General features: G+C 32.0%; 1 protein-coding gene across 2 annotated transcripts; it reads left to right on the top strand.

The window, feature by feature from the left end:
- The first annotated feature begins 3,166 nt into the window (after positions 1 to 3,166).
- Positions 3,167 to 13,533, top strand: LOC130641893 (solute carrier family 35 member E2A-like). 2 transcript variants are annotated; one of them, XM_057448906.1, is made up of 10 exons: positions 3,167 to 3,372; positions 3,447 to 3,597; positions 8,323 to 8,541; positions 9,034 to 9,178; positions 9,850 to 9,965; positions 10,315 to 10,447; positions 10,582 to 10,635; positions 10,812 to 10,884; positions 11,518 to 11,648; positions 12,528 to 13,533. In XM_057448906.1, exons 1-10 carry the CDS (start codon positions 3,217 to 3,219, stop codon positions 12,730 to 12,732), a joined length of 1,383 nt encoding a protein of 460 aa, XP_057304889.1. In that variant the 5' UTR covers positions 3,167 to 3,216; the 3' UTR covers positions 12,733 to 13,533. The 2 variants fall into 2 exon arrangements, with proteins under 2 accessions (XP_057304889.1, XP_057304888.1); XM_057448905.1 differs by having other exon boundaries at positions 3,444 to 3,597.
- The last annotated feature ends 9,340 nt before the right edge of the window (positions 13,534 to 22,873 follow it).

Genomic DNA, 22,873 nt, shown 5'->3' with positions numbered 1-22,873 from the left:
TTACGGAACCTATAAAAAACACGGTAACCGAGAAAGGTAAAAGCAAAACCAACCAAATGGATGAATAGAGACGTAAAACTGGTTTGCAGATAGGTCAAGTAGTCTGTTGAGTCTAGGCTAAGGAACGAACTTGTATAATTTATTATTTTGAAAGAGGTTTTAATTTCTAAAATCTTAATAAACAGCTAGCTAGCGCTATATGAAACGGATTTTTCTTGACTCTAATGCAAGTGACTTGACTTTAGTTGTTTATTTACCTAAATATTTTGCAGAAATGGTCATCATCATACGGCTATAGCCAGTTAGAAATCTAGTAGCTGTGATTAGCTATAACTGGCAATTAATACGGACAATTTTGCCAAGATTAACATCCTTCATTTATAATATATAGACCGTTTTGAATGTTTACATTTTCCTGGCCCTAACAACTGTTTGGCAGGAAGAAATATGAAGGAGCATTATTACCAAAGTTCATTATTTCCACAGAATTATTAATTATGTAAAAATTTATATTTTATTGATACAACCATTTTTTATACAACCATTTTTTATTCCTTTATCATTTTGTCACGAAACCGTTTTTCTCAGCAAAGTACTGTTCTTTAACAAAGCGCTCGAAGAAAAGACATGATCAACATGTTTTGCTGAATAGTCTGATTTTGCATAATGATCTGGTTTGCTGTAGCTAATAAAATAAATAAAGGCTCTTGGGACAAAGTTTAGTGCTTATTTTATTAATGAATTTCATATACTTAATCACACTAATTCTAAAACTGATGAGTTACCCTTGGTATCAGTACCAGCAACAACAATTACTGATATAAATTTATTTTGTTAAGGCAGAAGCTGTTCAATTTTTTTTTTGACGTTTTGGCACTGTTTTAAATCTTTGTAATGACTTAAAATTCACCCATATTTTAATTTTAATGTATGAAATAATTTTTCTTCTGAAACACAACTGTATGAAGAGGATTTCTGTATTTTGTTCTGAAACGATGGCAGAGTTGTTGTAGGTCTGTTAACATCATGAGAAAAAAAGTTAATTGATTGATGTTCTGAACAACTCATTTTATGCAAAAAGCTAGAAAAAAGTCACAACAGCATTATGTTTGCCAACGCAACTGAAAGTGCAAAGTCATTGATGAAGACAGTCTTTAATTTCCATGCCGGTACCGTTTCTTTGTTTTGCCAATAATACGAAGACACTTAATTAAAAATTTTTAAGGTATCAGTTATCTAGTTACAAGGTTTAGTTTGCCATGATTTTGATTATAGTGTCAAATTTATTTTACCCCCTTTTCTATTAAATTCTATTGAAGCTTACCTATTAGCGAAATATGATATTTATGCTACCCCCTAATTTTATGAAATCAAGTGGGATAGCTTATAGTTTGTTTGATAATATTAACTTTTCATCGTTGTTTTAAATAAAGCTTCAAGAAAAAATTGAGTTTTTATCCCCCCCCCTGCCTCCCTGTGTTGTGTTTGTTGAAGTTATATTGGCCTTAATAAGGGGTTTTTGTTTCTTGATTGTCTTGCTGAATGACAACCGAACTTGATTTTTTAGATCATTCACCAAAATACTAAGTTTCACAGATATTACTCCACAAGGATGCTATTACTTTGTTATAAATTAGTGTACAAGTAATGTCACAGTCATTATTATTGTCTAATAAAATTAACATTGAAATGTTTTATGATTTAGAGTACAAATTCATTTCAAGACAACTACCATGTGGGACAAAAAACATCTTTTTTGTGTTACACAAAAATATTTAAAAAAAACACTATAATGTAAAGTTTTAACAGCTTAAAAGCATTTTTGTTATGTAAGACATCAATGAAGAAGATGACCACTCTCTAGTCCCATCTCAATAATAATAATAATAATAATAATAATAATAATAACTAATAGTTTACATGAAATATTAAAACTAAAATTTTAGAATTAAACCCTTTTTAATGATTTTATCAATTTTTTTAAGTAATGTTTGATGCATTAATGTCAACAAAAAATATGTTTTTAACAAAAAGATCAAACAGATTAATTTCATTCATTCTCCTTTATACATTTTTAGAAATTTCTACATTTTATTTTCTATATTTTTGTTGGGATCTCTTTTTACCATATAAGACAACAGTGTTTTTTGTGTCAAAATTCATTTAATATAATTGACTGATTATTTTTGTGATCTTGAATTAAAAAAATTGCAAATAAATAAATAAAATAATTTGTTTATACAGCCACCTCTTATGAAAGAAAAAAAAACACACAATTTATCTTCAAAAATAAAAAGGATGAAACAAAATATTGTCTTACATAAGTTGTAAGTATCACAGTATCTTTTTTTTCTTCTCATGCGTATCTATGTTGTCATCAAAATATAGCTTGCTATACCAATTAGTGTAATGGTATTTTAATGTGTGTATGTGTCAATTAAGCATGTCTTTGTGTTGCATTATGCTATATTGTGTTTCCTGTCCTTAGAAAAGCAAGATAATTAGTTTCTTAATGAATATATTTTTTTATCTACCTTTTTTTCCGTTATATGTTATACTGTTGCAAAAATATTGTTATTATTAAAGTGATAATCAAATAAATATAAATATAATGTGTAAAAAAAAAATATTTGTTCAAACTTTTGCTTATGTTTTGGTATTGTCTTCTAAATAATGCATGTGCATTTCTTGGCTCACATGATCCCTGTATTTCTTTTTATTTAATCGCCCATTAAGTTGATTGGATAGAAAGGTTACATTTAACTCCGTATCCCTTTTGCCAAGTGTTTATTAAGCCAAATTATGACATTTTAATTTGTGGGAAGCGTGGCTAAAAAAATTCCAAAGGCGATACTATGAATCAACTTTGACTTTATTTAAAAGCATGCTCACAGAGGTTATTGGTTTAATCTGAAATATATTTTTTTAATTTGTTATCTCCTGTTAACTAAAATCTCTTTTTTTTATTTAGATCGGTATATATGGGGAGGCAACCATTTTGACTTATTTACCCATTTAATTTAATGTGTACAAAAGGATGTTTTTCTGCAGGCCATGCAACTAATATAACTCAAGTAATAACATTAAATTTAAACTGAAAAGAGTCTGGTAATTTAAAAATTAATATATAAATAATGCTAATGTTTTACTTTATTACTTTGGGAAAAAAGTTTTATATATTATTGTCTAGAAATAATAGAAAATGTTGAAACAAATATGACGCCAATTCGGCCTTCCCACAAACAAGTGGGGGGCGAAACATGGGATGAACAGCCAATTATAGAAACTGACAGGATTAGGCGTCCCTCCTCATCATATGATTCACACAGGAATGGTAGTGGCAACACGCCTGAGGAGGGAACATATGTCCAGGTAATATTTCACATTTGCTTTCTGAGGTCCCATTTTTTTATTTATGTTAATGTAATATATTTTTTGTTTAGCAGTTTGCTCCAGAGAATTCTAAGCGAGTTGTATCCCGCTCTAATAGTTTTATTGAGCATGATCTGTCTCGTTCTTACGGCTCTTCTATTCATATGCATCAAGGATATGTTGCATCTTTACCAAGCAGCGAATATTTTATTGCAACTAACAACAGTAAGTGATTTATGCTTATTTTTTGACTCACAATCTTTTATTCAAAATTTAAAAGGTATCTGGAATTTTAGTAAAGTACCATGTGTGAGCCAACGTCAGTGTTTTGGTTACCGTAAGTCATGACTATGAAAGAAACTGTCATCAGCAATATTTGTTACTATTGAGAACAAAGTATTTGTGCTGATTAATGACAAATTTAAATGTTTTTGAATTCTTATTTCATGAGTAATACACCCTTTTCTGAAATATAAATTTTGTACACACAATTACAATAAAGTAATAATTTTTGCAAAACTAAATTTTGAATAATTCTGACTTTAATTAAAGGTCTTGAAAAGTTGAATACTTAAAGGTTAATATATTGAGCAGATATTGCGGGACCATTCATTGAATATCAAGATTTATTCACTCAAGCAAGAATTTTTTTTGATCTGTTATGTTTTTTTTGTTTATTTTTTTAACGAACTTAAACAAAAAAAATCGATTTGATGATTCGAACGTTTTACAGAAGTTGTTGTATTGCAAATTGAAAAAAACAAAAGAAGCGTGGAATATTGCTTCAGTTATTGCACAGTTGTACAGAAAATTTAGATTTATTGTATATAAAAAAGAATTGACAGGTATATATAATAATAACCGCTTTTCAAAAAAAATTAATCATAACATCTACACATTGCAAATGTGCTTTTAGATAGCTTATACCTAATACCTTACTTTAATGCCTCTTTTAAATGCAAATAAAGGCAACTTCTGTAAATAGCCAACGTTTTATAAATAATGGTTTGATTATTTATTCTATCGTGTTTTGGATTATAATAGCACAATTGTACAACATTTTAGAAGAAAAAGGGAAGATGTATCTATGCTTACTTTAGGCATGTAATTGCATATGCATGCATACCATTTCCTTAGATGCATGTGATTGCACATAGATTAGTTTAGGCATGCTATACATTGCTTGTGCAAACCAATGCTTTTTCAAGTCTAAAAGCTTTTCCAAATTGCAAAAAAGGGAAATGCCAAGTCAGAGAACATTGTGTTTTAATGGTTTATCATGGTTTAAAACAAATCATATTTTATAAAGCCTATTTAATCCATTTATTTTATTTTATATTTATACTCTCTAACTTATAGATTTCCATAATTTGAGCTAATTTTTGTACTTGCAGAAGTTACCCGAATTAAGTAAGCCTGTTTTATAAGTAACCAAGTTGTTAAAGGTTATACATCCCTGCGAATAACAGTAAAGAATCACAGCTAGGTCTCAGCTGTAATCTGTGGTTATCAACTACAAAGGGGCTGTGTTGATGATATCTTAGTCCATGAAATTCTGTATCTGGGTCAGGAGTTAGTTGATTAGCTAGGATAGGCAGGTTCGCTTTAAGCAGACGTTCTTTGGTTAATTTTATTAACCGTAGGTGCATGATCATCATGTTGGCTAGAAAAGTATGATTGTTACACTTGATTTCCAGGTCTTTCAATGTAACAATGTTATGGTCAGCACCATCAGACACATAATTTTGGTAACGGACAGGAAAAAAACAGGGTACCATCTTTCATCAACTCATAACCATTAAACTTTGCAGATCTGCTGTGACCTATTTGATGGGTACAGCAAAAGCAACTGGGATTTAATTGATTTTATTGCAAGTTAATTTGGCCAAGGTAACTTGTTTTGATGGGTTGGCGGCACTTTTGCTTATTTTTGTGGTATGGTTTATACTTCCCAAATACTTGTTACAGTTTTTAAAAATTTACACCATGTAATTCATATTGTGGATTAAACGAAAGCAACTAAAATAGCTTTTCCAGACCAAACAAACACATGCAGAGCTTTTACAGTTCGGAGTCAGACCATATTCGTTATTTTTCAAGAAGTATTTATATCAAATCCACAATGTAATAGCGAAAAACGTCAAAGAATAGCCTTAAAAGACGTTGGAAAGAAATTTACCATAACTTATTCTCAGCAGGAAAACACAAACTAAGGCATAAAATGCATGTTTTATTTTCGGTGTAGCAAGACAAATCTTTCCTCATCTTGGTTTATCAGTGAGGTGATAACTACTACATTTCAATATGTGTTTTGTTTAATGCTTTATTGCCTTTGCATGAAGGAGAAATGAAATCTTATTTGTTGTTTTTCATTGGTGAAATTTCTAGTAGTTAGCTGATAAACTTTGTCCTTTAAATGTCAAAGTAACTTTAAAATATTTTTTCTCTTTTCTCACATCAATTATGTTTTACTTCTACAAAAGCATGTACTTTACCATAGTTTTCATTTTGTGTGTATGCGTCCAGAAATGTTTTAAAATATGTTCTCCAATGAACATAGAATTTGATTTGTTTTATATGTAAACTAGCAAATGGTGGATTTTCAAATAAGATACACTTTTGGAGAGCGGAATATGCTAAATTAAAATTTTAAGCATGCAAAAAGCTTTTTATATGCTTTATTTTATTTTACATAACTTGTGTAATATGTTGTGGCATGACAATAATGGTTGATGCCAACTACAAGTTGGTCATAAGTAAACGCTTGTACAAAACTTCAGTCTAGGCCCTGGTGCATCTTTAACACAAGCATTCTCAAGTCTCTACGATATAGTTGACTGCAAAAAATATTTCTGTATCTTCCCCTGACTCAAAATATTTTATTTTAAGCTGGACATTTTGTTGGAAAGTGACGTTTATTCAAAACAATGATATTACGCTCTAAGAAGTACCTCTTCACTGTTACAATAAATCCAGTTTATTCTTGATATATAAAATCATCTTCGTCGTTACTAGGATCAGTCAGATTGTGTTCTTCATTGGCTTCATTAGTGTCAGAGTTAGTAGTGTGTAAGAGCCGTGCAGGTCAGTGACAGGAAACTCATCGCATCCTCTGACCAATATTCTAACGAGTTTAGATGGACATTCACTGGTGAAGGGTGTTTACGGTCTTTTTTGGCAAAAATGTATTATATTTTTCCAAAGAAAAATTAATTATATATTAATTAATAATTATATATTATATAACAGAATTATATAACAGAATGCAGTGAAATCCTCATCCCAAATGCATTAAAGGGATCCCAAGGTAAAAAAATTCAGTTGGACTTATATTATAGAGTTAAAAAAGTTGGCTAACAAGTCTTCTTCAATTTTTTAAAAATCTCTTTTTATTCTCAAGATATTTACATTTAAAGAATTTCAGATTCAATTATGCTTTGTAAATTATAATGTCATATTTAAGTAATAGCAAATATTGACATTTTCTGTTATCAGTAATTTTAGACCTGTTACGGGATGTGCAATCAAACTTTATCATAGTATAGATAAAAGGTGAATTGATTAACATAATTTTTTTTGTCAAAATGACACTCATTTGCTCATCCTAGGCCTCTTGAGACTTGTTAACCAACTTTTTAAACTGTATAATATAAGTTCAACATCATCATCTACCTTGGGTTCCCTTTAAAATTAAGAAAATATTTCTCCCAACAAACCAATCATGAATGATTGTGCAAAAAAGCATTGTATTCAAGAAAAATCTGTATGTGTTCGAGCATTGCAATAGGAGAAAGGACTTTTCGCCCATAGTTGTAAAAATATGCTAGGGCGCCAAAGGTTTTATAAATGTTTAAATGTGTTTTTAATGAAGCTTTGATAAAGAGAGTTAAAGCATTGCTGACACCTGAGGATAAAACATGCTACCACTTGTTGTTGTTTATTCCAAAGTTATTGCTCCCAGAACTCGAAAATAGGATGTTAAAAAAAAGGTTTTTTGACTTTAAAATCTAAAAATGCATTTTTTTTTTAACAAAAACAACATATTTAACGCAAGACTGTGCTGAACAGGAGGGTATAAATTTGATAACTTAGTTTCCAGCACTTGAACTTGCTTTGTCATTTTTTCTTAATTGTCTTAAAAAGAAAGAAGGTCACGAAAAATGTTATGCCATAACAAACTGGATTTGTTTAACTTTTAAATTCTAAATAATTTTGCTGTTATAACAATCATACCCAAATGCCTTACAGTATCCCTAAAAGAGAATAAGTGTTTATTGGAGTGACTACAGTATCCATCAGCACAATTTTTCTTCTTACTTTTATGAAAAAGGTTTTTAAATGATGAACTTAAAACCACTATTGCTTGTGGCAGCTATAAGTTTTTTAGAAAACGTTAAGATGCCAATATAAAAACAAATAAACCATATATTTAATTTGCATCAGACTGATTGGTATGAATTATACTTAATTACTGCATGGTAGGTCAAAGTAAACAACCTCTCTCGCAATTAAAAAAACGGAGGCTTAACTAATAAATATTAACTAATTGTTAGAAAATCACTTCCTCCTGATATTTTTTCAAAAACTCATAAAATATGGAATGGTTTAAATACCAATGTCTTTTCTAAAATTTTTTTTACTATAAAAATTTTGGCTAAACATGTATTTAAAAAATATCAATACTCTTGACTAATAAAAAATGTTACAGTAACAACAAGGAAATGGAACGATTGTTACCCCCAAGTTTTGTGACCTGCATAGTGACGAAAAATGCGGCATAGTATGATGTAATTAAAACATTAATTAATTAATTTTTTAATATGCTTACTTTTGACCTCTATTTTAAAAATAGTTACCGTACTGCATTTACTTATTGTGAAATCCACCATTTTATACAGAATGTCTACTTCTATTTTTTTGCTTACTCAAGTTTCTTGTTATTTGCTTTAGTTCCAGAAGAGGAAAAGCAAAATTTACAGCTAAAAGACGATATTTCTGGAAAATATGCTCTGGTACATGAAAAGGATGTGCATCGCGAAGGAGGGATTTGTTCGTCTCTGTTTGTGAGGCGAGCAACAGTAATGTCATTGTGGTTTCTCTGCAGTTTTACATCGATTGTACTGAACAAATATATTTTGTCCTATCTCAATGTTGATGCAGGAATCCTAGGTAGGTGGTGTAACCTCTTTTTGGTGAAATTTTATCTTTGCAAGAAAATAATTTTATTTCACTTAGTGTTATTATGTTCATACAGCAGGTTCCTGGTCAATATGAACTAACTATAATGTTTTCACAAAAATCTGATTCTGTGCAATTCCTTTTAGGTCCAAAATTGGGTTTAACCAGGGTGTAATTCAGAAATGTAAAATAAGGGCCGCGAAATCCCAAATTGGGATGATCTTGGGTATTATTGAAATCTTATTCCTTCACAACTTGCATAAAATGGGCGATAAGTCCCATATTTTGTAGTAAATACAGTTAACTACTCTAATAAATAGGAAAATTTGGAGGGGGATAAATTTCAATTGGTAAATAGCCGTTTAACAGTTACTGAGAACGCTGGATTACACCCTGTTACCTGTTCCTATTTCAAAAAAATACTGGTTAAATGTACTCAAAATTCAGAAGCTTGATTGTAGACTATTTTGTTTTTTATATTAGGTGAATGTCAAATTCTGATGACAACATTCTTCGGTGGAATAATGATGTACCTTCCAATATGCAGGTCCATTAAACACACTGGTAAACAAACGCACATGAATAAAAGACATTTTTTTAAAACAATTTCACTGCTGGGATGGCTACGGTAATGTTTCTATTCTATCTGTTGATTATGTTTATCAGTGGAGACGAAACGATATTTCTTGTAATAGCTAAATTCTTGGAGCCCCTGAAAAAGGGTTTTGAATATTTTTTGGACATTTTGATGTTTTATATAACTGTTTATGAAGCATTTGAGTTTTTCGTGGCCATTTTTGTGAAATCTGCGACACGTTTTTTTATACTTTTAAAGAGATTCTTGTATCTTCTAAATAGAGAGAGTATAATGGAAATGGCTATTTGAATTTTTAAACAAAAACGAAATATCTGTGTGGTGCATTTTTATGTTATTCTATTAAAATGTATCGTCCTAAAAAAGTATTTTGTTTCCTGTCCGCTAGTAGTCCGAAAATGTATAACGAAGAGACTGGGGATATAAATTTAACGGATCAGGTGTCAAAGCTTCGTACGTCGTTTGAAACCTCACATCGCAATATTTCATGTTGAAAAGATTTCGTAAGCCTTAAACCTATAAATTTCGTTACAAGCTGTCATTTCACTAAATTATGAAAGTTGAATTTGGTTTAAAATTATGTTGGGTACATGCCTGATTTTGTACGGAAACGAAACTAACTTTGACGATAGAAAATAAAACATTTTTTAAGGATTGATTTTCTGTTTCATGTCATGCATTTGTATTTTTTTTGTGTCTTGTAGCTGTGGAGCTGTCATCTGCTCAGTGGTGGGATTAAAATACGTTGCTGTTTCGTTTTCTGAAACGATCAAGTCTTCTGCTCCATTATTCACAGCAGTGGTAGCATATTTGTTGCTAGGTAATTCACTTAGTTTGTTCTTTAAATATTGAGGAACAGGTGCAGTTGAAAATGTTGGAGTGAAGGTAACATACCTCTATTTGACAATGTCAATGTTCGTAAACCAATACTGCTTATCAGTACTGCTAGAAGAATTTGCCATCAGTTTAAATTGTTTGATTATAAATGTGAGCTAATTATAAAGAATCTAAGAGACGGTAGAATCCTGATGCGATGAAGTGATGACGTTCTGACCATAGATATAATTTGACAAGTAATAATATTGTGATGTGATGACAGTCTGATGTGCTGGAGGTCTGTGCACTGTTTAACCAGGAAAAGAAACTAACCATGCTACTTTTTCCAATAGGTGAATATTCTGGTTTGTATGTGAACCTGTCACTAATGCCAATTATGTTTGGTTTGGCTATTTCCACATCAACGGAGCTCAGTTTTAATATGACTGGCTTTTTGGCTGCTATCAGTAACAACATATTAGATTGGTAAGCCCTGAAACTCTTATTTTGTGTTACGATTATTTAGATGTTGTTTGTTTATTTTTGTTTGTTCATTTGTTTTGTTTTTGTCTGTCTATCTGTCTGGTTTTTTTTGTTTACACATATTTTGAATGTTTTAGTATTCAAAATGTATTTTCAAAGAAGTTGCTGTCTGGAACAGAGAACAAATTTAGGTATGCCATTATTAACTAACCTGTGTGTCTTTTAAATGAAATTCACACTGTCTTCATAGTGTTTATGGTGAAACTCAGGAAACGCCAGGAAAATATTTTTATTTATTTGGAAAGTAAATTTTGTTTCTGTATTTGATTATATTGATTTATGATATTATTCTTTGTTGTTACATCAGTCCGCTAGAGTTGCAGTTTTATACGAGTGTCGCTGCCACAGTTATACAAATGCCACTATGGTTCTTCTTTATGGTAAGCGAAGTTTTATTATTTTAAAAAATAACGGCTTTGTATTACCTTCAATATAAATAAAAATTAATAACAACAGGGTTAAAAAAATTAAGGAAAAGTGACTTAAATCTACTTTCGATGTTACAATTTGAAATATGATTTGACATCAAAGAATCGATAAATGATATTAGTAATGTTTGGAAAATCTGTTATTTTTTATTTATCAGGAAAATCTTGACTTTGTTTTATAAGTACTTGATTGAATAACAGAAGTAACATTTATAACACGTGATCATGTAATCTTTAAACCATGTTAAATGATGATTGCCAATTTTTCATTGTTTATGTAATAACATGATTATGCATCGCTTGAAGCATACCGATGTTGATCTTGGTCAGTCCTACGATTATCAAGCCATACTGTATGCATCGCAACATCAGCATTTCGCCATAAGTCTGTTTATAGGCCGTTAAAGCTGAAATTAAAACTGAAACGTTTTTGTTTTACGTGTATCAGTTCTTGAGAATTCAGGAGAATAATATTTTTCGTGTGTATTTAACTTTGCGAAGGTGGCGAAAATTAGCAAGTTAATGTACATTTTATAACTGCAGTGATGTTTTATTGATCTTACTTGTTGTTTTTGTTGTTGTTAGGATGCGCAAGCGAAGTTGTATCAGTTGGATCAATACACAGTTTTAATGTTGCTGTTAAACAGCGTTATATTTTACGCGCAAAGTTTATTCGCCTACTTGTTGATGTCGCTTATTTCGCCGGTCACTTTCAGGTAAGCGCGTAACAATAGTTGGTTTTTAACTTTTCGCTCTTCATTAGGACACCGCGATGAACAAAATATTTTAATAGCAGGGTCGTCGATACGGGTGCAAAAGTGGAGGGGCCCTATTTTAGTTCCATAGGGCAACCACCACGGTTGGGTCTGACGCAGCAAAGATTTTAGAAATTTTACCTGGTGGAACCAAAAAACTTTCTCGTATTGTTTTGAAATTTTCTTTAAGTGTCTTGTTAAACTAATCGAATACTCGTATCCTCACTTATTTCTCTGTTTACACTGACCAAAAAGCTTGTATTAGCAAGCTTATTTGTTATTATTGTCTTTGTGTTACTATCAGCTCAATAATGCCACATGATGATAAAGCAGCCGTAATTCTAATTTTTTTTTGCAGAGTCGCTGCGCAAATAAGTGGTTGCGCGAAAATTAAATAGCGCGAAATAGAAAAATACGAATAACGAAATTCGAAAGTATTGTAGATAATACTTTTTTTTCGCACAAATTTTCGTAACTGCATGTTCTACGAATTTCTTTTTTCTCGAACATTATTTAATTGGTAACAAACTAAAGAAAAACAAACATTTTATCAGTTAAACCGTAGTCGTCGTCACCGTTATTTAAAGTTAAACATTCCGGTGCTGTACGTAAAAGTACACACCCAATTTTTTTGGACTGGATATTAATAGAAAATTAAATATATACGCTCATAATAATACGGTAAACTCAGGCGCGCGAAAATTAAATGTGGGGAAAGATGTGTGAGTTTAAACTCGCGCGAAGATACACAAATTAATACACGGTGACTGATCATATTTATGGTCTAAACCGCTTTGATACAATTCTGACGTAAATTTTTATTTCGTTTATTTTTCTTAGCGTGTCGAACACTGTGAAAAGAGCTGGATTGATTTGGTTCTCCATCTTAGTGTTTGGAAATGAGGTGACTATATTAAATGCATTTGGTACGCTCATGGTTGTCGCCGGAGTGTTTCTATACCAGAGAGCGCGAATGAAAGAAACATCGCAGAGAGTCAGGATGATGGAAGAAAAACGCCACAAAGGAAAGGTTTTACCTATATAGAAATTTATTTTAAGTAATTATTTAAAGTCGATAAAATTTAGTAGATATCATTACTCTGGTAACCTAATTTTAAACAGGGGTAGCACCAAATTTCCGGATATTTTGCCACCCATTTCGATTTATTAATACTTCATATTATTTTTTTTGGAGGTCCGCTTAATTATTGGGAAAATTTATAACAAAGGAAGACTTACATAAAAAACTACGAACCTCCCCGAAACTATTGTTGACCCCGTTTCCATACTACAGACTGAAGAATGAACACCCTCAACAATTAAGTTATCAAGAGTAGTGTAGGAGACCTTTCTGAAATATAGCCTTGTGCCATTCGTTCGTTGTTACTGTTGACTGTGGATCATGAAGATGTTATTATTTTTGATATGTATAAAATTGACTTGTACACGTTTTTTTATATAAGAGCATTGAACTGCGACATCTTTAAATACGCATAGCACGTTAAGAAATACGTTGCGAGTGATCTTGCGTTTTACCGTCTTTAAAAATGAAGGTTTCACATAACCATTCTTCTGAATTTGCCTTACCGAAATAATTTGAATTGGTAATCCAAAATTTATTGCGCCTCCCTCTAATCATCCGCGATTTTAGAAAAATGAAAAAAATAATAATTAATTTTTGTTCATCTAAGCTTTACATTCACGTCTCGTTTAATTGTTTTATGTAAAAAATGTCTAGCTGAGAATTTTCAGAATTTTACTTTTTGATATTGTGAAAGACTAACTCTAATAAAAATGCAGTGTAATATTTTTAAGTATCAAAAAAATAAATTTATAATCAATTTTATTTTTTTGTTTTTTTTTTCTCCAACCAATATTTGTATTTACACAGGTGGGGAAGATTCTTAGATAATTTGTTAACAGTGGAAGTTTGCGGTACTTTTAAAGAGATTCGGATTCAGGATTTGATTCACAATCGCTGGGAGTGTCGCATGGGACTTATTTTTGTTTTGCAGCACAGCGTCATTTATGTTGTCATTTGCTTTTATCCAGTAAGCCAGATAAAGGTCAAAGATTTTTAACTATTTTTTTCAGTTTTTCTAGTGAAAATTGTTTTATTAGCCAGCTTCCACATGGGAATAAATTTTCACTAGAAATAATTTTTGCGAGATATTTAAAAAAATAGTTGAAAATTGCGAATTAAGCAAGTCCTGTTATTTTGAATTAAATTTCGCGAATTTAGCAAAAAAATTGCAAATAGTAGGAACTTTAGGTGATATTAAAATTTACATTTCTAAACATGGTAAGTAAGTAAGTAAAAGTAAGTAAAATGTATTTCAGGGTATCCATATATTACAATGGCTCTTCAACCCGTTAAAAATAATATAAAATAAATTCAAATGTTATCAACAATAAAATTTTAAATATATATATATATTAAGTATTAAATGACTTTGTACGTTAGTTTCGATAAGTTGAATTCACGACGTTCCTTTATGGGGAGCCATTTTAATTTTATGATATCTTGAATTTTGGCATAACGTCCAATAACAAAACTACATGCAACTTTTTGAAGTTTTTGTAATCTTTTCATTTGTGCTTCAGTCAGCGACATGATAAAGTCGTTATAATCAATTTGAGAAAAAATTAAGGTTTCAATTAACTGTTTTCGTAGTCTGAAGCTTGTGAAGTTCTTCAACTTTCGTAGCACAGATATTTTCCCATAACATATTTTCAAAGTTTTGTCGATTTGTGCGTTCCATTTAAAGTGTTCATCAATTGTTAGTCTCAATAGTGAACAAGTCCCAACACGATTGAGTGGAGTACTCCCTAGCTTGATCGTCGAACTGTGTTCATTAAGAATATGAATATTGGACAAGCGTTTGGTCGAAATCAACATGAATTTAGTTTTTGCTGCATTAGCCGCAAGAGAATTTTCTTCGGCCCATTTGTCAAGCTCATTTAGTGTATCGTTAATGGAAATTTCTGTATTCACAATATTTGCTGGTTTACATGATCTATAAATCGTTGTATCATCTGCGTATTGAATAGTGGAAGCATCAAAAGCGTCCTGTAAATCGTTGACGTATAAATTGAATAATACGGGGCCAAGGATTGAACCTTGCGGTACTCCGAATAATGATGGTAATTGATTTGAATTATTGCTATCAATTTGCACAAATTGTTGTCTATCCGAAAGATAAGAAAGTGTCCAAGTAAGGAAATCTGCAGAAAACCTTGTGAAGCCATTTTCTTGATAAGTTTGTTGTGACAGATAGTATCAAAAGCTTTCGAGAAGTCTATCAAGACCATTAATGTGACTTCATTGGCTTTCATAGCTTTTTTGATATCGTCTTTCAATTTCATAAGTGCTGTACTTGTGCTGCAACCTTTACGAAATCCATTAACAGTATCCTTGTAGATGTTGTTTGATTCGATGAATTCTATAAAACACAATTTTTTCGTATACTTTGGATAAAGAGGGCAGTATTGATATCGGTCGAAAATCTGAAATTTCGACAGCATTCGGCACTTTATTTATAGGCACGATTCTTGCAGATTTCCAAATACGTGGAAATTCATTGATGTGAATGAATTCGTTAAGAATATGTGTTAATGGGGAGCAAATAAACTCGGCAACTGGTTTCAAAAAACGAACAGGGATTGCGTCGGGACCAGTAGAGCAGTCATTTTTAAGATTGCGCAATTCTTTTATAACTTCGCTATATGTAACACAACGGAAAGTAAATTTACTCTCGTTGTCATTTGGTAGAGTGTCTATGAATGCTTTTGTTTCTGTCGGTGATATTGGATCCTTACCAACAGTACGCGATGCGGTAGCGGAAAAAAACGAGTTCAGTGAATCCATTTCATCGTGTTCCTTTTAGGCGGCGGATGTAAAATACTGTGTATGATTTTCCAGACGTCTTTAGAGTTTGAAGATGATAATGATTTTCGATAATATGACATTTTTGAATGGCGTATTTTCTTTTTGGAAAGATTTCTCAGTTCTCTAAATTCCTTCCAGATTGTTGGGTCCTTAGTTTCATGTGCTTGTAGGCGTAAAGTATCACGTTTATGCATCAGTGACTTCAGCTCAGTATTGTTCATCCACGGAGCAGGAGGTCTTGTAAGTTTCATCTTCCTCAATGGAGCATGACTGTCAATACACGATAGAATCAATTTATTGAATAACTCGAGTTTCAGGGAGGGATCGTCAACTCCATAGATTATGCTGAATGGAAGGCTTGCAACATCAGATATGTAAGCTGGTAGGTCGAACGTTTTTTTTGATCTGATTAATTTCAACCTCGGTTCATATCTCGGTACTTTGATATTAAGCAATGCGAAGGTTCCATCGTGATCACTAAATGCGGAACAAGGTAGAACACCTGACTTGGAAACAATGTCAACATTATCTACTGAAATATGGTCTATGAGTGTGCTAGATATTTCGGTTGTTATAATTTGTGTTAAATCGAATTGATCCAAAGTCGATAGATATAGCGATTTTTCTGGGCTGGATTTCAAGAGATCGATATTAAAATCTCCAGTTAACATCAACGGCCCATTCCAGGTAGATTTTACACGAACTAAGATATCTTCGAAGTGTTCTAACCACTCTGCAAACGTTAATAACGACTGGGAGCGATAAACAACGCCGATTAAGAGTTTACTATGTTTATTTTTTCCTGGTACTTCCAACCATATATGTTCCAGTTGACTGTCAAAGTTTTCAAGGTCTTTTCGCCTTTTGACATTAAGCCTTGAACTAACATAGTATGCAACACCACCACCTTTCATGTTAAGGCGGTTTTTAAAATGTAGATCGTAATCTGGGATGGTTACATAGTCAATAAGAGCATTGTTTTCTTTTAGCCACGTCTCTGTTAGAGCAACAATGTCAAAGCGATACGTGTCTAACATATAACGAAATTCGTCGAAACTGGCAACCAATAATTGCGCATTCAGATGAAAGAATCTAAGATGTTTCGAAGATAAAATGGTAGTATCGATTTCTCTGTCTTCATTGGCTAACCATGATTCATGGGAGGATACATTGAAATCTATGGTGTCAAGAAAATCGGTAGAAAAAATATTAGTGTAAATCGCTTCTCACAAAAAAAAAAAATCCAAATTTCGCGAGAATTCTTTCAACAATTTTCGCGAAATTTCATATTTACGCGTACATGAGTGTGCAAAAGCATAAGCTGCTATCAATATATGCTTCGAGTTTTGAAACAGTATGATGGCGTGTGAGAGGATGGAGCAGGGCAAGTTATTGAAACGATTATGACATTTGTGTGACTGCTTTCTACTACTTGAGTCACTCCTAATACAAAAAATAAATTAGTCGTTGGGTGGTGGACAAATTCACAGGTTCGCGCGTCCTTTTTATATCGCATTTGCACGACGTTTTCTTGCTGACAGACAGACGGAATACGGCTATTATTGATAGAGACTAGTCGTTAGCCCGTGGAAAATCCACGGGGTCGTCCGTCCTTTAAATTAACCCGTTGCAACAAAGTGGACAGAAATATATCGCATTGGTATTGATGCGCATTTTAAAAAATTCGTGTTTTCGTTACGGGACAAGGCTTTCGCGGACACACAGACAGACAGACGACGGCTATTATTAAAGAGATAGAGAAGAGATTTATTTTATTCGAAACCTATTGAACATTGCAGAATATTGCTTTATCTACGACAAATTTAAGTCTATTTGTGCTCCAATTCTGTTATTAGTCAACGATTTATGTGTTTAAACTATTGTCAGAAATTTTGTGCAAGTAGAAAATTTCACGGTTCAAAAAAAAGTAATTATTAACCTCAGATGACAAAACTTAATGGATTTCGCGGGAATTTAGTTTTAAAGAATCTATGTCATCCATGTTATAAAAAAAACAATGATAAACAAAAAAGTGAAAGTTATAAATTTGTTATAAATTTAAATATAAATTTAAGTTATAAATGTCCTATACCTTATCTAAAAAAGGACTAGGGTACATTAGCACAATTTTATTTCTGATAAATTGATCGTCAGTTCGTGTAAAAATTCACAGGTTCACTCGTCCTACATATTCTGGACTTCACATTTTCGCCCGCATTGCATATCTCGAGCATCGCTATTTCGTGCAACCGTAGCACAAATTAGCAATTCGGCTCCCCGAAAATTCTCGCTAAGTATTAAAAAATCATGCCTTTTGCGTAAGTTTCTTCCCGAAATTTTTTGTCGTAACGATTTTCTTGAAACCCTAAACCTCCTTGTTGATATTAATCAATACAAAACAGATTACATGGTTTCTACAAAAAAACACCAGATGCACTGAAATGTTAAATATAAGTTGTGTAAGTTTTCTAAAATCCTAGCATCCCCAAGCTAGGATTTTAAAAAACTCGTTCAATGAAGACACTGGATGCCTGATTTTAAATATTTAGCTAACTTGATTTTGCCAATGACCAGATTTAAAACATTTTGCGTAAATTTAACTTTGCAGATTTTAACAAAACCCTAAAATCCAAAAGTTGCCGCTAAAATTAATTTCCTTAAGTTAATGCCAAGATTTAGGCATTATATTTCCAGCCTTATTAGTTTATTATAGTCAATCCAAGTTTTTGTGAGTCTTTTCTAAAAAAACAAAAAAAACAGTAAGTTCTGTATGCCCCTTTATTTTATGATACACACTGTTTACTACAACTGCGAGTTTGATTACAAAATATTTATACAGTTTGGCGAAATTTACAAGGCAGATATCCATAAAATTAAATATAAAAAATAACAAAACTTAAATATAATGTACTATTATACTACTAAATATGAAATTACAAATGCACTTTGTTTTGTCGTACAAAAATGTTTTACAACTAAGTGAGTTAAACTTCGTGGTACAGGAAAGTGAAAAAATAAGACCTAAAATCCGACCCAATTCTCAGAAAGTTAAAAATATTTACACCTTCAATTAACACAAGTAACAAAAAATATTGAGTATTTACTGCGAAACTTATTGGACAAAATCACATGTCAGGCTCACCGTTGTATATTTTTGAAAACATCTCACCTAACATTTGGTTACACAATGCAGCGTAAGGATTCATTGCTGTTATCTGCTGCTTAGCAAAAGTATTTCCAAGTTTTGCTGCTGACTGAAAATCCTTTGTGGCTTTTTCGTTTTCATTATTCAGTTTATATAATAGTCCTCTTTGTACGAAGGCTTGTGATGCCACACGACCTTTTCCTCTGCTTAGCAAAATGGCTTTGTTTAAATCTTCATATGCAGAATCGTTATCCCCTAAAAACAAAGCCTTTGGAAGATGCAAATAATTTTTCATAAAATTCGAACCAAAAATTACCTTAAGGTGGGAGTAACCTGTTCAAACAGCTGAATTATTTACTCAGTCTTTTATTTATACCATTTTTTTACTATTTCCTAGAAATATAGGCCTTAATACATAATAAAATGATTTTAACTAACACTAAAATTGCTGAGTCAGCAGATATTTCTTTTTAAAAATGCATCAAAATCAAGAAAAAAATCGCCTCCTACGAGCTCCAACTTTTTACAATCTCGTTATTTTTCATCAGCTTCTGTTTTTAAATGATTTATTAATACTTCATATTATTTTTTTTGGAGGTCCGCTTAATTATTGGGAAAATTTATAACAAAGGAAGACTTACATAAAAAACTACGAACCTCCCCGAAACTATTGTTGACCCCGTTTCCATACTACAGACTGAAGAATGAACACCCTCAACAATTAAGTTATCAAGAGTAGTGTAGGAGACCTTTCTGAAATATAGCCTTGTGCCATTCGTTCGTTGTTACTGTTGACTGTGGATCATGAAGATGTTATTATTTTTGATATGTATAAAATTGACTTGTACACGTTTTTTTATATAAGAGCATTGAACTGCGACATCTTTAAATACGCATAGCACGTTAAGAAATACGTTGCGAGTGATCTTGCGTTTTACCGTCTTTAAAAATGAAGGTTTCACATAACCATTCTTCTGAATTTGCCTTACCGAAATAATTTGAATTGGTAATCCAAAATTTATTGCGCCTCCCTCTAATCATCCGCGATTTTAGAAAAATGAAAAAAATAATAATTAATTTTTGTTCATCTAAGCTTTACATTCACGTCTCGTTTAATTGTTTTATGTAAAAAATGTCTAGCTGAGAATTTTCAGAATTTTACTTTTTGATATTGTGAAAGACTAACTCTAATAAAAATGCAGTGTAATATTTTTAAGTATCAAAAAAATAAATTTATAATCAATTTTATTTTTTTGTTTTTTTTTTCTCCAACCAATATTTGTATTTACACAGGTGGGGAAGATTCTTAGATAATTTGTTAACAGTGGAAGTTTGCGGTACTTTTAAAGAGATTCGGATTCAGGATTTGATTCACAATCGCTGGGAGTGTCGCATGGGACTTATTTTTGTTTTGCAGCACAGCGTCATTTATGTTGTCATTTGCTTTTATCCAGTAAGCCAGATAAAGGTCAAAGATTTTTAACTATTTTTTTCAGTTTTTCTAGTGAAAATTGTTTTATTAGCCAGCTTCCACATGGGAATAAATTTTCACTAGAAATAATTTTTGCGAGATATTTAAAAAAATAGTTGAAAATTGCGAATTAAGCAAGTCCTGTTATTTTGAATTAAATTTCGCGAATTTAGCAAAAAAATTGCAAATAGTAGGAACTTTAGGTGATATTAAAATTTACATTTCTAAACATGGTAAGTAAGTAAGTAAAAGTAAGTAAAATGTATTTCAGGGTATCCATATATTACAATGGCTCTTCAACCCGTTAAAAATAATATAAAATAAATTCAAATGTTATCAACAATAAAATTTTAAATATATATATATATTAAGTATTAAATGACTTTGTACGTTAGTTTCGATAAGTTGAATTCACGACGTTCCTTTATGGGGAGCCATTTTAATTTTATGATATCTTGAATTTTGGCATAACGTCCAATAACAAAACTACATGCAACTTTTTGAAGTTTTTGTAATCTTTTCATTTGTGCTTCAGTCAGCGACATGATAAAGTCGTTATAATCAATTTGAGAAAAAATTAAGGTTTCAATTAACTGTTTTCGTAGTCTGAAGCTTGTGAAGTTCTTCAACTTTCGTAGCACAGATATTTTCCCATAACATATTTTCAAAGTTTTGTCGATTTGTGCGTTCCATTTAAAGTGTTCATCAATTGTTAGTCTCAATAGTGAACAAGTCCCAACACGATTGAGTGGAGTACTCCCTAGCTTGATCGTCGAACTGTGTTCATTAAGAATATGAATATTGGACAAGCGTTTGGTCGAAATCAACATGAATTTAGTTTTTGCTGCATTAGCCGCAAGAGAATTTTCTTCGGCCCATTTGTCAAGCTCATTTAGTGTATCGTTAATGGAAATTTCTGTATTCACAATATTTGCTGGTTTACATGATCTATAAATCGTTGTATCATCTGCGTATTGAATAGTGGAAGCATCAAAAGCGTCCTGTAAATCGTTGACGTATAAATTGAATAATACGGGGCCAAGGATTGAACCTTGCGGTACTCCGAATAATGATGGTAATTGATTTGAATTATTGCTATCAATTTGCACAAATTGTTGTCTATCCGAAAGATAAGAAAGTGTCCAAGTAAGGAAATCTGCAGAAAACCTTGTGAAGCCATTTTCTTGATAAGTTTGTTGTGACAGATAGTATCAAAAGCTTTCGAGAAGTCTATCAAGACCATTAATGTGACTTCATTGGCTTTCATAGCTTTTTTGATATCGTCTTTCAATTTCATAAGTGCTGTACTTGTGCTGCAACCTTTACGAAATCCATTAACAGTATCCTTGTAGATGTTGTTTGATTCGATGAATTCTATAAAACACAATTTTTTCGTATACTTTGGATAAAGAGGGCAGTATTGATATCGGTCGAAAATCTGAAATTTCGACAGCATTCGGCACTTTATTTATAGGCACGATTCTTGCAGATTTCCAAATACGTGGAAATTCATTGATGTGAATGAATTCGTTAAGAATATGTGTTAATGGGGAGCAAATAAACTCGGCAACTGGTTTCAAAAAACGAACAGGGATTGCGTCGGGACCAGTAGAGCAGTCATTTTTAAGATTGCGCAATTCTTTTATAACTTCGCTATATGTAACACAACGGAAAGTAAATTTACTCTCGTTGTCATTTGGTAGAGTGTCTATGAATGCTTTTGTTTCTGTCGGTGATATTGGATCCTTACCAACAGTACGCGATGCGGTAGCGGAAAAAAACGAGTTCAGTGAATCCATTTCATCGTGTTCCTTTTAGGCGGCGGATGTAAAATACTGTGTATGATTTTCCAGACGTCTTTAGAGTTTGAAGATGATAATGATTTTCGATAATATGACATTTTTGAATGGCGTATTTTCTTTTTGGAAAGATTTCTCAGTTCTCTAAATTCCTTCCAGATTGTTGGGTCCTTAGTTTCATGTGCTTGTAGGCGTAAAGTATCACGTTTATGCATCAGTGACTTCAGCTCAGTATTGTTCATCCACGGAGCAGGAGGTCTTGTAAGTTTCATCTTCCTCAATGGAGCATGACTGTCAATACACGATAGAATCAATTTATTGAATAACTCGAGTTTCAGGGAGGGATCGTCAACTCCATAGATTATGCTGAATGGAAGGCTTGCAACATCAGATATGTAAGCTGGTAGGTCGAACGTTTTTTTTGATCTGATTAATTTCAACCTCGGTTCATATCTCGGTACTTTGATATTAAGCAATGCGAAGGTTCCATCGTGATCACTAAATGCGGAACAAGGTAGAACACCTGACTTGGAAACAATGTCAACATTATCTACTGAAATATGGTCTATGAGTGTGCTAGATATTTCGGTTGTTATAATTTGTGTTAAATCGAATTGATCCAAAGTCGATAGATATAGCGATTTTTCTGGGCTGGATTTCAAGAGATCGATATTAAAATCTCCAGTTAACATCAACGGCCCATTCCAGGTAGATTTTACACGAACTAAGATATCTTCGAAGTGTTCTAACCACTCTGCAAACGTTAATAACGACTGGGAGCGATAAACAACGCCGATTAAGAGTTTACTATGTTTATTTTTTCCTGGTACTTCCAACCATATATGTTCCAGTTGACTGTCAAAGTTTTCAAGGTCTTTTCGC

This window comes from Hydractinia symbiolongicarpus, chromosome 4 (assembly GCF_029227915.1).
Source record: "Hydractinia symbiolongicarpus strain clone_291-10 chromosome 4, HSymV2.1, whole genome shotgun sequence".
NCBI classification, from domain to species: Eukaryota; Metazoa; Cnidaria; class Hydrozoa; order Anthoathecata; family Hydractiniidae; genus Hydractinia; species Hydractinia symbiolongicarpus.
Note: the sequence above shows the minus strand (reverse complement) of the source record. Positions and strands in the feature narration are given on the sequence as shown.